Source organism: Poecilia latipinna, unplaced genomic scaffold (genome assembly GCF_001443285.1).
Source record: "Poecilia latipinna isolate Pla-1442-1.1 unplaced genomic scaffold, P_latipinna-1.0 Scaffold884, whole genome shotgun sequence".
NCBI lineage: Eukaryota > Metazoa > Chordata > Actinopteri > Cyprinodontiformes > Poeciliidae > Poecilia > Poecilia latipinna.
This window is the reverse complement of record NW_015113500.1, coordinates 196259-211445: the sequence shown is the minus strand read 5'-3', so window position 1 is coordinate 211445 and position 15187 is coordinate 196259. Positions and strand designations below refer to the sequence as shown.

General features: G+C 39.1%; 2 protein-coding genes across 2 annotated transcripts in view; both read right to left on the bottom strand.

Moving 5' to 3' along the window:
- tmem65 (transmembrane protein 65) overlaps positions 1–7826 on the bottom strand; it is a 28048-nt gene extending 20222 nt beyond the window's left edge. Inside the window, exon 1 of the mRNA XM_015048458.1 lies at positions 7173–7826. Coding sequence (XP_014903944.1) covers positions 7173–7467 — 295 coding nt within the window. The 5' untranslated portion in view covers positions 7468–7826. The remainder of the gene's footprint in view (positions 1–7172) is intronic.
- Positions 7827–8258: 432 nt separating this feature from the next.
- On the bottom strand, positions 8259–15146 carry rnf139 (ring finger protein 139). The gene is made up of 6 exons (XM_015048441.1): positions 14590–15146; positions 12703–13358; positions 12337–12484; positions 12139–12245; positions 11028–11279; positions 8259–10935 (listed from the first exon to the last, which is right to left on the bottom strand). Exons 1-6 carry the CDS (start codon positions 14750–14752, stop codon positions 10156–10158), a joined length of 2106 nt encoding a protein of 701 aa, XP_014903927.1. The 5' UTR covers positions 14753–15146; the 3' UTR covers positions 8259–10155.
- Between the last annotated feature and the right edge of the window lie 41 nt (positions 15147–15187).

Below are 15187 nucleotides of genomic sequence, written 5' to 3'. Positions count from 1 at the left end.
GGGTGCTGTGAATACACCCTAAAACCTAACATATTCTTGTTTACAACTCATTGCAATTGTATAAAAAGATGAATAAAATTCAAATAGGAGTTTTGATATATAAAATATATCACACAAGTTTCACATAAGAAAAGTTCAAAACTATTCCTGAATACTTGAAAGCTCCAGTCTCTGAGCAGTTCAAATTTAAAGAGCTTTGGTTTCATCATAAAAGGTCCCCCCTACATCCCCTCTCTCTCAAAAAAAAAAAAAGCAATTCTCTCTCAAACACAAAACCCAAGGCCATGTTCAGTATATTACCGGTATTGGCCAACATCTTGCTGCAGCATAAACCTCTGCTGCTGAGGACTGCTGTGTCTGTAAGCTGCAGACTGGTGAGTGCAGGAAATAGTTTCCTTTGGGAAGTCACTTTGTTAATTTCAGATTCCACCATTCAGCCTCAGATTACAGACAATGATGACAAATATTTTTGTAGCGCCATACTTCTATATTTTTGGTGACATGAATGGCTAGGAAAAAAATAAACACTGTTCTCTATTGTAGATGAACATCCACTGCATCAAACCACAAACAATTGTATTTTCAGAGCTGCAGATGAATATAAATAAAACAATTCAACCCGTTTTGTTTTTTTCCTAATGTTAAGACCCCATCATCTCAGAGGGAATAGTTAACATTTCAGGGTTGGCTATCAGGAGGAAGGCTTATGTAACGAGTGAGGAAGGCTCCAGGTGAGAGGTGGGAAGAAGACGAGCTGATTTGCATGAGCATTTCATGGAAATGTGGAGTTTATTTAAATAATACAAGCACTGGAGACTTTTTGTTGCTTGAAAGAGTGCTGAAGTTTATACACAGATGTTAGATTTCAGGATTTTCTCAGGGAACTTCTGATTCCAGCGTTGTTTTGACATTACATAACTAGAGATTTATGTCAACCTGTAGCTATATGTAGGAACAAAATGATTCCCAGTTGATTGCCATAGTAAATCAGAAGTTATTTTTTCAACAGTGTCAAAATAGCAGATAAACCAACTGCAGCAAATTCAAAAAAATATGTGGAACAACTGAATATGGTGCCCATCTCTGCCAGCAGAAACAGAAAGGCGAAATACCCTTGCACTCATGGCACATTTGTTGCATCAGTAACCAGCCACAGGCACCAGTAACGTACTCCACTGTTGCATCTTGTTTATTGTATGTCTGTGTAGTCTGTCTCTGCATTAGGTGAAATTCTCTCTTCATAGCAGCACAGTTTGACTTTACATTAGCCCTTAATAATAACCTTTTACCAGTGAAGTAAAGTCCTATTCATAACCTAAAATCCCTTGTGATGCCACCCAAGCTGCCTTAACGGGAATATTCTAAAGCATCATTATCTACATTAAAACCCAGCAGTGTGACCGCTGCCCATATGTCAAAGCAGCATGAGCAATTGCAGATTTCCACAGTGATAGTGCATTTTAATTGGACTCAGTGGGACATCTTGTCAAGCTGGAGCAGAAACAGAAAAAGACAGAAGCTCAGTGGTAAACAACACAGATACTGTATACTAACCTTTTAATTTGAATGAAGCTGACTTTAAGCTCAAGGGTCATTTTCACTGCAATCGTTCTGGTGAATCAGTCAAAGTATTTCACCCAGCAAAGCGACACTTCCTTCAGACTTCTGACAGGAATTAGGAGGTTTGGACAACAGCTTTAACGAGATGTCATGGAACAAGATCTAGGGACATCAAGACAAAATAATATTTTTTCCCAAACGGAGGTCTGTCTAACTGCTGCATCAGTCTAACTTCTCATTAAGAGCGCCCAATGACAGGAAGTATTTTCTTAATCGTTCCCCTGTTGCAGTGATGGCGTCCACAAACAAAGATCATTGTCGGCTGGAGAACGATGATGGCAACATCCTTTCAAATTATATTAGTTGCAGACTCTTCATACCCGGTAGAAACACAAAATAAGAACAGACAAAATTTTTTAAGAGCTGCCGCAAACAACTTTTTTTTTTAATGAACTGCTACCGACTAGCATTAGCAACTGCTTTTTAAGTAATCTGAACTGTAATTGAAAAACTCTAGCTAAAAAGCACAGCTAATTTGACAAGTGAAAGCTGAACTACATTATGCTAAACACTGATTTACTTAGAGAGCTTTAGATTTATGAAACAACAAAAGCATGAATTTACAATATGAATTTACATGTGGGGTAGAAAGGAAAAGAGACTCTCAAGAGATTCTTTTTCTCCAGATGTTTTTTCCTAACTGCAGCTCCAACTCAGTCACAGCTGGTCTGTCACCATATAACTTGACAACAGACTCGGTGGCTAATATTAATGATGCTCCAGGTAAACATGAACACATCTTTGTTTGCTGCATTTTAACCATAAATTGTACTAAAAAAATCTCTCTGAAGCTGTGATTTGTTTTGTTAGAGTTTTTGTTACATCCAAACTGATTGCAAGATAGTCAAGCCAATTGAATGCATTAAAGAAGTTTACAAAATGCCCAAAATGTATATTTATTGTAATTTAGTAAGTACCGTGTCAGAAATGTTTTGAAGCTCTGAAGTAAACACTTTCACCCTCCTCGCTGCTCCTGGGTGGCATTTAGCTCATTAGTTGTTAGAGTTAAGGGGTTGAAGTTGCTTATTAGCACAGACGTTCAGCGCCAACGTCTTTCTCTACTCAGCTACACGGTCTAATTAAAACATTGGACAGTGCAGCAGCATGATGTACTGCTATAGTTAATGATACTGCACAATAACACAGTAAAACGGAGCAAAGAAGATAAGTCAGTATTATAAACATAAAGAAATCTCATTCACTTCCAGGCCAATTTTTTCTTAAAATGTTCGCAGTCACTCAAATTAAAGATTCAAAATCATGGGCCCAAATGTGTGGGTGATGACTCCATGATGTGAAGTACAAATGTATGATGTTATCAGTCCTGATAATGCCACATTTACATCACTCCTCTCCATTTCTGCTGTGTTTGAAATGGAACTTGAAACACTAAATGTAGCCTTACCACAGAAGCCAACAGCAACAGTTTTTTTTTTTCTTAAATCCATTATTGATTTAGTAAGTATTATTGAGAATACAATAAGCACCAAGAAAAACAGATGACACTCCTAGATTGGCTGATTTACGCTGATTGGCATGTCAAGTAGCATTGTGCCAAAGTATTTCAGCTTCTCAAGCTACATGTTTTTCCCCAATATTTTAGAAATGGTCTGCCAAAAAAATACAAACATTTTGTAAATAATTTCAACTTATGTTTCATAGAAATGTCTGTGAATACTTAACCACAAATAGGGAGGGGTCCAGTGTATGTTGGCAAATATTATTGCATTTCAAATAGTATTTTACAACACTGATATTGCTTACACACGCAGGTTTTTAATAAGTATAATGGTAGAGGCACTGGTTTGGAATGAATCCTTTTACTCAGTTTTGACAGACCATTTTTTTCAGTACTAACTAGTCAATCATTGATCGGCGTTGTTTGTGGTGAAACTGTCATTTTATGTCAGCGCTGTCAAATTGGTAGTGCATCATCGGCATGGACAACATATCGTCGGTGCCAAATTTCTAATGTAAGAGTTCAATGTCTAAGAAGTAATTTGCTATTGTTTGGGTCAAGCTGTCTCTAAAGGGGCTCCTTTTGCCAGTTTGACATTTACTGCTTTACAAATCATGAAATGCCAAAACATTGTGACCTTCTGTGTTGACTTTCTAGGGACTCGAGACAGGGAAAATCAATCTAATGCTTATATTAATTCATTTGCTTTTTTTTCCACTTTGGGAAACTTATTAAAAAACATTTTCAGCCAAATATATGTATTGTTTTTAATTCTTCATGTAGAAATTGCTTTGATATGAAATGTCTTACACAACACTCTCTGCAAAAATAAAAAATAAAAAAATAAATGTGTTACCAAAATAATTCAATTCAAAAACACTTTATTGATCCCCCAAGGAAATTAAATAAATGGGTGAGGAGGAGAGTAGCAAGGTTCATTGGGTTCACTTATGAGTCAACCCTAAAACAATACGAGTACAAAACATAATGCTGGGTCTCTGGGTAATTAAAACAGTCTCTGAGGAAACATCAAAGATGTCTTTCAGATTGAACACACAAGCTTCTGTCCTTGGTTCATCAATGTGTAAAAGAAAACCCTGTTATTCACTGGGCAGTAGATAAATAACCAGGTGGAAAAGGAATACATTAGCTAAAGAAAAAGCTGAATTTTCGTCGCCTTAATGAGCAGCTTGGGTGCACGGTAATAATTAGCTGTCTTGTGCAAAATAAAAGGATAAAGACAGTCAGGAGGTACAACTTTATCTCTTTCAGTTAAAACAACACATCTGCAACAGTTTCAGTATTATATGACTTTTTGAATAAGACGTTAGATTTTGGGCAATACAATATAGCAAGAAAAACACACGACTCAACAAAAGTTATTAAAGATTAGAAAAAACTGATGAGTTCAATTGAGATTCTCCATAACTGGCAGGTTTGTCAAGTGTAAAACTGATTAGTATCAGCAACACAGAGCACATCTGAAATCCATATGGCATAGACCAACACATAGAGATAAAAATCATGACTTTTTTCCAAGCAAAGAACATGCAGATTTCCCTGAAGTTTTGTACTACTGACTCAGAAGATGGTTTTAGTGTTTTGGACATTATGATGAGTCACTCTGGTCTTGAGACAAATTGCCTCAAGATCAAATGAAACCAGCAATGACTTCACAAAACAGTCAATGTTTCTACCAACTTCCACAGTCTTGAAATAGAGCTGGTCTTATGACTGAGTAAACAGATTACTGTAGTGAAAACAACATATTCGAGTTCCAAAGCAGGAGGGGATGAGCATCAGCATTCTTCGCTTGTTCCATGTAGAGCAATTTGTGAGCCAGAAAAGAAAGAAGCTGAGAACAGCTTGGCACAAATCCTGGATAGAAAAGAACGGCCAAGAAGCGCAGTAAAGCTCACAAAGATTTTGTAATGGTGAGCAACGCATCATAAATGGGCCATAAATGACTTGTAGTGCTTGGACAAGAGAGTATAAGATTGCAGGTTTCACCCCTCACAAACATGTTCTTGCATAGAACTCCAAAGGGCCACAATTAAAAAAAAATCAATAAATGTCAACTTATATGTGTCAAAAACCAATTAAAATGGAAACAAGTAAATAATTTATTAAATACGTATAATTAAATTAGTCTCATAAATGACTTTATTTGCGAGATATAATTAAATAGGCCATAATCAATCAGCAGCTGATTGTCAGACTTGGGTAGGAACTATGATTTGTCAGTAGAGTCCTCATTCTGCAGGTTAACCAATCGGATGTTCAGGTCTACATAGTGAAACACAGTGATATTTACATTTTTATATACTGTAACTCCAGAAATATTCATAACCCTGACAGAATTCAATTTGTTTTTTTAAATAAATTTGTTTCTGTTAGTAAAACGGATCAGGTTGTCTTTATGTAATAAAGGACTTAGAACTGCCTTGTTGCTGAATTGTGCTACACAAATAAACTCGACTTTACTCTCAGAGGATAAATATGGATGCAATATTTATCAGCATTAACACCAGTGTCATTTTTTAACATAATGGTATCAGTCCTATAAGTAAAACTTATAGAACACTGTTATTGGCTGATATTAATAGCAGTGTTTATTTTTATCTTGGAGTTTCAGGAGAGTAAGGGGGTTGCTCATGTGGTATTCGTGTAGTGATAGTGATGCAGCCCAGGACTGGGTTGTGCTTCGCTGGCGTAGAAAAGCAAGGTCACCACTATGGTCATTTTTTTACACTGTTGAAAGGTTATTAGACATTCGATATCAGGCCAAATTTATATCTGTGCACCTCTAATGATGAAACCATATAAACACAGGTATCAATTTTGAAAAAAGAAATTTAACATATTTTTAAAAAATTTATACTGAGAATTGCTTATAGGTTTCATAATGGTCAATAAAAGAAAATATATTGGCACTGCAGCAATCTATCCCTTCTGATAACTGCTGGGGTATTTTGACAATGTGCCCTTGTCTTTGAGATTGTAAGGTGTCCTTGCCATCACCCTAATCTTAAGCTCCTCTCACAGGTTTTCTATTAGTCCTATGTCAGCCACTCCAAAACGTACCTAAGTTTCATTTTGGGGGGAAAAAAAAACTTGTTAAAATTAAAAGGCTACTTTCTCCCTAAACCTGCCTGCTGTATGAATAATTTTGGACTTAACTGTATGATATTGACATTTATTGTTTTTACTTTTCTAAAACAGAGATGTGTATTTGTTTTATTATTTATGTATTTAGTCCATTGTCATGTCATGATGATTATTTTCAGTTTAATCTGAACACCAAGACAAATAACTATTTATGATTTTTCTTTTCTTTTTTTTTTATTTTGGGACTTCTGTACAGGATGAACAACCTTTCTGACAGACTGGAATAGCAGGAGTGACACACCGTGGGTCCATGTCTCCAGGTCTAGATATATGCCTATAATTTAACATCAACCCTGGTCCTGAAGGCACAATGCCCTCCAAGTTAAACATGCAGGGAAATGCGTCTTGAGGAGCAGGGCTGGAGAAAAATTACAATTTACAACAGGCAATTTACTTTGTTTCATATCAATACACGTATGAATGCTTCTTCTGCTGGTGTTACTGCTAAATTAAGTTTAGCTTTTTGGCCTCCAGTACCAACTTTGCAGTTTATTGACAGACTGGTTACTGTTTATGTGTGAAACAAACCCTTCTGCTTTAAGGGTACCACTAAAATTAGTGCAAGTTCAACAGCAACCGCTTGATGTTATCACGTTTACATCAATATGTCAACTCATTGTAAGATGAGGGCTTGATCTTCTGATTTATTGCAGCCTCTATAATTTATAGAATTTCATTTAAACTTTAGCACAAATAAAAAAAAAAACATTGGTTAAATAAAATTTCCTGCCGACTTGTAGAGTTTAGTAACAATGGGTAAAGTTTGCACCCTGCTGTGCAACAATGCATAAACTAAAGCATTTGACTTCACTCATGTGGGAGCAGTATAAATACTGGCGCACTGCCTGCGAATAGCCTGTGGCCTCCCATCAAATCTCAGTTTGTCATGGAGTTGCACCTTTAACCCGAGCTGTTCATTTCTTACCTTGAGCGATTGCTTTGGACTCGAAAATCTGAAGCTCCTGCAGTAAACACGTCCTCTCATTCGGGTGTAGGCGATAAATAAACTCTTTGGCCCTTTTGGGAGAGTTGAGTGTCTCCCTGGGCTCGTTTCTCCCATGTGTTCCCATCCAGCAGCACGGCGAGTGTCGCGTTGTCCCCGGGAGTCTCAGCGCCACAACCGCCGCTGCTGGAGACTGCCTCAGTCCCGACGGTAACTTCTGTACAGTCGGCCAGAGAGCTTTCCGCAGGCATACCTTAAGCATTGTCCCGGTATACATAACTAAGTCAGATTATAACATGTAAAACCTAATTTATATGAGGGTTCTTCGTACGGCGAGGTACGAAGACGACTCTCCGCTCCACCAACGACTGGCGCTGGGGCTCAAAGTTGCGTGTTGGTCGGTCCTACTAGCCTCATTCGACGTCAACTAAAGAATGAATTGACGACTTTTAAAATCTGTAAATCCCAAGCAACACGTTGAGAAAACGGACATAGTCTGTTTTCGCGCTGTCCGTCGCCCAAACCTCATGATCTCCTAAAAATGGGTGGTCAGGAGTTTAACACATGAAGTTCAAGCCGAAACCGAACTGGAACTACAGGAGAGTCAAGTCAAGAGGAAAACCGGAAGCTGTTGATTCAGAGTTTAGAAGTAAAGCTTGGTGTTTCCGGTTCTAATTTTCATAATAAATTTAAACATTATTTCGAAGGATAGATAAATTTTTTTTATCCTATTTATATTGTATATATATAGCCAGATCTTTGAATGTATAGCTATTTTATTCATTTTATGAAAATCAAAGAACTAATTATTTGTTTCCGTGACTTAAGAATTGCGGCCAAAATTTAACAATCTGCAAAGAGTTAATGTTTGGAAAGTTCAAATCAAGTCCATTAAGGAATCTGGTAATACTGAAACGTTAGCAGCACTATGGTGGAACAGCACCCTATAGTGGCTAATTGAATCAACATCTTTATACATTACATTTTACAGTGGGTTAGTATTTAATAATGTTAAAAAAAAGTTGGGAAAACCACCGTAAAAATTTGCAATAAAGAGAGTGGTCAAAATGCAATATCAAAGACAATTTTATTTACATAAGTCTTTTTAAAACAAAAGGCAAAATTAACAGCTTTTACCTTTCAAAAAGCTTTAAGATTAAACTAACAATCAAAATCCTTCACAGCTCGAGCATATTAAAAAGCACAGCTTTCCAATCATATTCCCTAACACTTGATCAAGTTCCTTGTAGGTCATCTTCAACTACCAGTATGTATGTGTTATGATCATCAGCTTGTCTATAAACCCTCACAGAATTCAAAATTATTAAATCTTTACCACAATACTCAGATCTATGTTTGAAAAATATTTTTTTTTTAAATCAAGAAATTCAATGTTAAGATTTCTAGGTACTGAGGTTGACTAAATTCTTGTTTCAAGGCAGAAAAAAATAGACATTTCAGTCAACTTGCCTTAGTCATGTATCAGGCATTAGCATTTTTGAACAGTAAGAAGTGATGCTCAAAATTGCAATGTATATCATAGTGTATATGATAATTTGCAAAAATCAGAAAACAGTGGTAGTTTTAGAAGCCTTGGCTGCCCCCATGTTATTGAAGAAACTCCTGCAGTAGAACTCGAGACAAGAAGCTCACCTCTTCAGCCATATTGCACAAGGGATACATTGAAAAGTAATGCTATTAAGAAACAAGACTGCATGTTTAATGACTGATATAACCATCTGGAAAATGACATCCATCCAGCAGAAAAATATTTCACCTGATATTTTAAAAATACTTTTTCCCTTTCAAGTAATGTGTACAGAACAGTTGGCAATTTTACCATCATGTTTTTTTTTTTAAATTGCAACCGATTTTCTTTTTCTAGAACCAGTAATCTTACTATAAGTAAGTCGTTCTGCACCTGAAGCAGGAATTTAACCTAATTGTATAACTTGTGCAGAAAAATGTAAATATTAATAGAAACAAATCACCTGAAACCTTTAATATTACAGAGAAAATGTGCACAGGTTTCATCATATGTACGACAACGTACACATTAAGTGAGGTCACAGAAGAGACCAGTAGTAAGCAATGAGAGGTATATCAGGGCCTACAGTAGCAAGTTAATCTTTAATCAAACGAACCTCGGTTTTTCCACCAGCGAGTGCCTTCACACTGGCCTATTTCACAAGGATTTCGCTTAAAGGACAAAAATACTGAGTTCACAACAAACCTGAGCCAATCAAAATCTACAAATTGTTGAATGATGGGAGATCAGCGCTGGTTTAAGATGAGTTTCTGCAGCTTTCACAAAGACTAACCACAAGAAACTCATCAAATCAATTACTTATGATTGAAAACTGATTATTTTAGAAAAACTAAAACAGCAAGTTTGTCAAAGGACTAAGGTGACAACTGAGAGAATGGAAAAAAGGAGAATGAATCCAAAACTAAACAGATCTCAGAATTTAAAAATAAAAAAAGTTGCAGTGTTTAAATTATCCAGCATTTTTTTATAAATTACAAGGGAGCATGACTATTTTAAGTCGCTGTCTAAGCACATTAAATGTCGGCACATAACCCAGAGGCATCCTGATAACACCGCTTCCCTGTAGCTCTTCAAAGACGAACCTTAATAAAAACTGACTTTTGTATAACTGCATCAAGGCAATGAGAACTTCAATTTTTTTATGAATTTCTGATGACTTTTTAATGGAAATAAAAAAAAGAGCAACATGAGTTTTTGGTCTACATCTTGCCCACACATCCACTCGACACACACACACACAGACTGAGAGCAGCTTTTACTCTTTCCACAAGCCCTTATAGAGTAAAACTCAAAAGAAACTAAGGAGAAACAGAGAGACTGAGATCCCTGACAATTTTCCGAGAACAATTTAAGTGTTCTTTTTAACTTAAATATAATAAAGATATATGTATATTATTTTCTATAGATCCTCTCTCGTCAGTCTTCTGTAGAGTCTGTGTCGTCATTGATATACTCTTCTTCTATCGGTGTGCTGCCATTCTGAGTCCCCCACTCGTCTTCGTCGTACTCTATGCTGTCGTTGTCCTCCACCAAATCGTCGAGCCCCGCTGGTCCTCCAGCGGCGTGCGCCCCCGCTGCCGCTCCGTTTGGCAGCAGCTCGGCTACCGGCTGTCCGTGCGGGTTTTCTCCTTGAACCGGTGGGCCTGCTGCAACGGCGTCCTGCGGCGCTGCGTAGCCCCCGTTGTTGTTAGAGAAAGCAGCTCTGTCTCGGCCATCGTCCTCGACGTAAACTCTCTGGTGGCACATGGGGCATGTGTCCTGGATGTAAAGCCACTTCCTCAGGCACAGCGCGTGGAAGTGATGGTGACATGGCGTGAGGCGCGCCGAGCTGGCAAACTCCTGGTAACAGATGGCACACACGTCCTCAATGTCCCTCAGCTGGTCGCCTCGGACCTCCGGCAAGGAGTTGATCTTCTTCACGGCGGTGCGTCGGTTGATGAAGGTCTTCCAACCGTTCTTAGCCTGAAGGTAGATGTTGAAGTAGGCGTGCAGACACATCATGCAAGCACGGATCTTGCTGCCCGACTCAAACATCATGGTGTAGGCGCCGTTTCCAAACATGATGACACCAAACAGGAACTCGATGATGTTGCCGGTGGAACGCACGTAGTAGACATAGTCATCCAGCTTCTCCCAAAGGACGTTGGAGAATCCGTCAACCATGAAAAGACCGTAGACCGTTAATGATACCACGACCTGAAGCAAACGGAGATAAGAACGTGAAGCAGTTAAACCATTTTAAACAGCATCATAACTAATGCTAAAAGATTAAAGCTTTTGGCACTCACCTTGAGACAGAGCTCAACACAGAAGGCTGTGACCGCGAAGAGCCACGTGTTGAGGGCGTAGTGATGCCAGAGGGCAAAGCTGAGCGCTACGGGGAGTATGAAGAGGGCCACGGACACCAGCAGAACAGGGAAGTGGCGGCGAAAGGAAGAGACGTGGGATGCGCTGAGGGACATCAGGACGGGGTCGGTCATGCCGTGAATAAAGTGCAGGATGGCCGTCAGTAGAAGGCACATGTTTCGGCTCAAGCGGACCTTGGTGGAAAAGTGACACAGACGTTTTGTCACCAACGCATCGTTTCAGACAAAAACTCAAGTGCCACTATCTTCCTCATGAGCCTTTATCCCATTTCAACACAAAAAATGTTTATCTTACAGTGGAAAAGAAAGGTTTGAAGGCCACTTGTAATGTCTACAGTTTTAAGTTTTGTGACCTTCATTCAATAACATCAATGCTTTAAGTTTTGAAACCTTCAGACACCTGGGTGAGAGAAAAACTTCCTTCTGTTTTCTTGGACTGGTTTTGCTGCTCAATAGGACCAGCTGAAAATATAATTATGGGTGGAATGCAGGTTTTTTTTAATCCTGATAAAATGTGAAAAAGTTCTACAGGTATGAAAACTTTTACAAAGCACTGTAAGAAAGAAGGCAATTGAAAATATATTAAAATGAATGAGACATGGAGATGTTCGAGTGGAGCAGTCGAGTTGTTGAAATAATTGGTATTTACTCAAATGGTTCAGAAAGAAAAGGGGGCGGACATCCAGCAAAGATTGAGTCAACCACTGAGTTGCTGAGTTCAAGAAGAACAGCCTCTCTAAAAGGCTGTTTGTCCTTTTACATCTACTCCACCCTGCACCCTTTGTCCCATATTTTAATTAAACTGATGTATGAGTGTGTTTGCAATGTAAACCCTTTAATTGAATCTTGAGATTGAACTTTTAATCTGTGATTAATCATATAGGAATGTTAGGAGACAGAAATCTTCATCCACACATCCCAAAAAGGGTTATAAAAATATAAGAAGAAACCTAACAGATAAAATTGAAAGCAAAACTTAGTATAAATATCCAGTTTTAGCAAAAATACACGACGCTTTAATCCTGTGACATACCAAACGTTCCTCTGGATCCAGGCTGCTGAGGCCAGTCTGTAGAGCCAGAATAAAGAATAGAACAGGAGCCACGAAGCCTAAGCGCTTATCCTCTTCCTCAGTCGAACCTGGACATTTCAAAGAAGATAAAGCTCAAAACCAAGAACCACTTTACAATGTTTTGTACACATGCTTCTATGACACAAACAAAGCTAATACCTATGAAAGCTAGGATGCTGAGGCCAAGGTAGTGTGCCATGGAGGAAATGACAGCGCTCATGCCCAACACAGTCAGAGTGGAATCACATCCAGAGATGATCAGGTTGCTCGTCAGATCCCAGAACACGTCCCAGCTGAACAGGTAACCCTAAAAACATCCAAAAAAAGTGGTAATGAGACAATTCCCCCAAAACTGCACAGGAAATTTAGAATTTAAAAAAAATGAAAATTAAGAATTTAAAACACCTGCACAACTTAGGAAACTATTATTATTTTTGTTTTTTACTCAAATATTTCAGGAACTAAGGAAAAGGCATTCAAATTGATGGCATGTGGCAAATTATCAAGAAACAAACTGCTACTTACTTGTGCATCAGAGCTCCCCTCCGTAGCTCCACCTGCTGCATCTCCACTCTCCTTCCTCACCGCTCGCACAACATAGACCAGTATGAGTGCCTGGGCAGTGACCCGGCTCAGCCAGAACATTCGCAGAACATCGGGAAACCGGATTCTTTTCCATGTGTCTTCCAGCAGCAGCTGAAGTCCGTAAATCCTGTACATGTGCCGCACCAGCAAGTAGACGTACCGACACGAGTAGTAGAACCACTTCAGCCTCATGGCTAGGCAGACAGCTGTGTTTAGAGCGAGCGCCAGGCCCGAGACAACCGCTGTCATGTGCCTGACGTCCGCGGGAAGCTCTATCATCATTCCCCACAGAGGGATCATGATGTCCAAAACCACCAGAGCCGCAAACACCGACTGGAGATTGAGCAGGAACACGTATCCAATGCCAAACATCAGCTGGACAGCAGCCATGCCGAGCCAGAGTGTCGTCCCATTTCTGGGCAGCAGTCTGAACCCCAGTGCTGCTTTGCAGTATGCACTGTAGAAGTCTATGTGCGAGGTGGCGTAGTAGTTTATGAGGACTGCTGCCGAGCCAAGGAGGACAGCAAGGAAGAGAGTGTAGAACTTGAACAAGGCTTTCTGGGAGAGCAGCAGCACCACAGTGGAGATGAGGACACCTGAGACAAACAGCATACCACACACACTGTAAGCAATGATGATGAAAATGTTTATTGCACAAACTATTAATTTTTCAGGAAATATAGAAGATTGCAGATTTTCTGTTCTCTCTTGCTATTGTAGATTTATGTCCAGGGATTATAAAGGTAAATAAAGTTAAATAATAAACATGATTATTGTTTTTAGGCATTATCCTCTCCGTCAGTCTGAGCTTGAGAAATTTTACAAAGGAAAAGGAGGTACATTTGTGTCTCTCAATGTGCCTAGCTGGTAGGAAGTGCCCCCAAATCTTATACTTCTAATTGGTGGTTCTAAAAGGTGAAGTGTGCATCATTAACCTTCCAGACCACCATTAAGCACTACTTTATATTCTTCTGTTACAATAAAAACCCATTAAAATACAATGAGGTTTGTGGTAATGTGACCTTAAAAAGGTGTGAGCTTTTCTAAACCCTCTGTAAACGTGTTTTTCACGGCTTACAACCAAATTAAAACACACCAAAAAATTGCTTTGGCCACTTTATGCCAACTGTAAATTAAAAATTTTGTTTTGAGATTAAACTTCACTCTTAACTATCACCAAGAAGTTTGTACCATAGCCCTGAACCGTTCAAAGGTCTCCCACGCGGTAGCATTATGTAATCTGCCTGTTAAATCCATAGAAAAGATTTAGCTATAAAAAAAAATAAATAAATAAATAAAAAAGCTACACTAAACACATATCAAAAGCTATACTAAAAATGTGTCATTCGAACATTCGAAACAACGCACCAAATGTTGTACTGGCGGTAGCCTTAGCTGTGTAACGTAACAACAATACATAAACCACATTTTAAGAAAGTTCCAGCTTCATTTGTAAAGGCAGAGGTTTTAGACAGGCACAATGTCAAGCTGCCAGAATACCCCCAACAGCTATTAAGAACGGCGAGACAAATATTGACATTGCACCTGTGGCTATACTCTTTGCGTTAGCAGTAGCCGAGAAAGTCAGAGAGCTGTTAACGACAGAGCCGAATGAATAATAAAGCATGCAATCTAGTTAAGCAGTTAATCAAACAGATCTGATCTGAATGCGTGCTTCTGCTGGTAGTTAAGTCGGCTTTAATCGGTGTGACAGGTGGTAGACAAGACAGCGCAGCTTCAGTTAGCTAGCTTAGCTGTCAGAGCTAGCTGTTGCTTGTTGACATTTACTGGAGGCTCTTGATCTCTTCCCTCTTAAAAAATACTTACCCATAACTCTGACCAACACTTTTCCTGTTGCCCCAGCCCATCCCGATCCCTGGTCGTAGTAAGAGTTAAAAATGACGTCGATAGTAAAAATACATGGAACTCTTAGAGCCACATCTAGCAATGCTAAGGCCTGCTGGCCTAACCGGGCTTGAGTGGACGCCATACGGCTTCGGAGGTGGCGTTCCAGTCCTGATCAACTCCGAGAATCCATGTAATATCAAGCTGTGTAAAAGTCCCTCAGACAAACGCCCCTCTCCTTTCGATTCGCTTTACATTTATTCGGGAGCTCGCAACCTGCTGCGGCTCGCCATGTTAGCCCTGCTCAACCTCCTGTTGCTTCTTCTGTTTCTGTTAAACGTTGAGCTCCTGTTTTCTTTTAGACGTCAGCCGTTTAGATGTCAGGGTGTTCCATCAGGTCCTGCGCTGCGTAGTCCCAGAATAAACTGCGAAGTTGTCAAAGAAACCGCATTTTCCTTCAGTTTTACTATGAGAAAGAACACTGAAGTTGCTGGCTTATTCAGGCGTAACGCTACGTAATATCAGCGTCTGTGGGTGTGGCAGCTGACGTAACATATTTTCCAAAACTATTCTGTCACCC

What these genes read in the sequence shown, in the direction of transcription:
- rnf139 (XM_015048441.1), bottom strand. Translation starts at nt 14,752, where the DNA reads ATGGCGTCCACTCAAGCCCGGTTAGGCCAGCAGGCCTTAGCATTGCTA. An exon ending in CAGCATCCTAGCTTTCATAG is followed by an intron (nt 12,246 to 12,336) that starts GTATTAGCTTTG and finishes TGAAATGTCCAG; the next exon opens with GTTCGACTGAGGAAGAGGAT. An exon ending in GTGTTGAGCTCTGTCTCAAG is followed by an intron (nt 10,936 to 11,027) that starts GTGAGTGCCAAA and finishes CGTTTGCTTCAG; the next exon opens with GTCGTGGTATCATTAACGGT.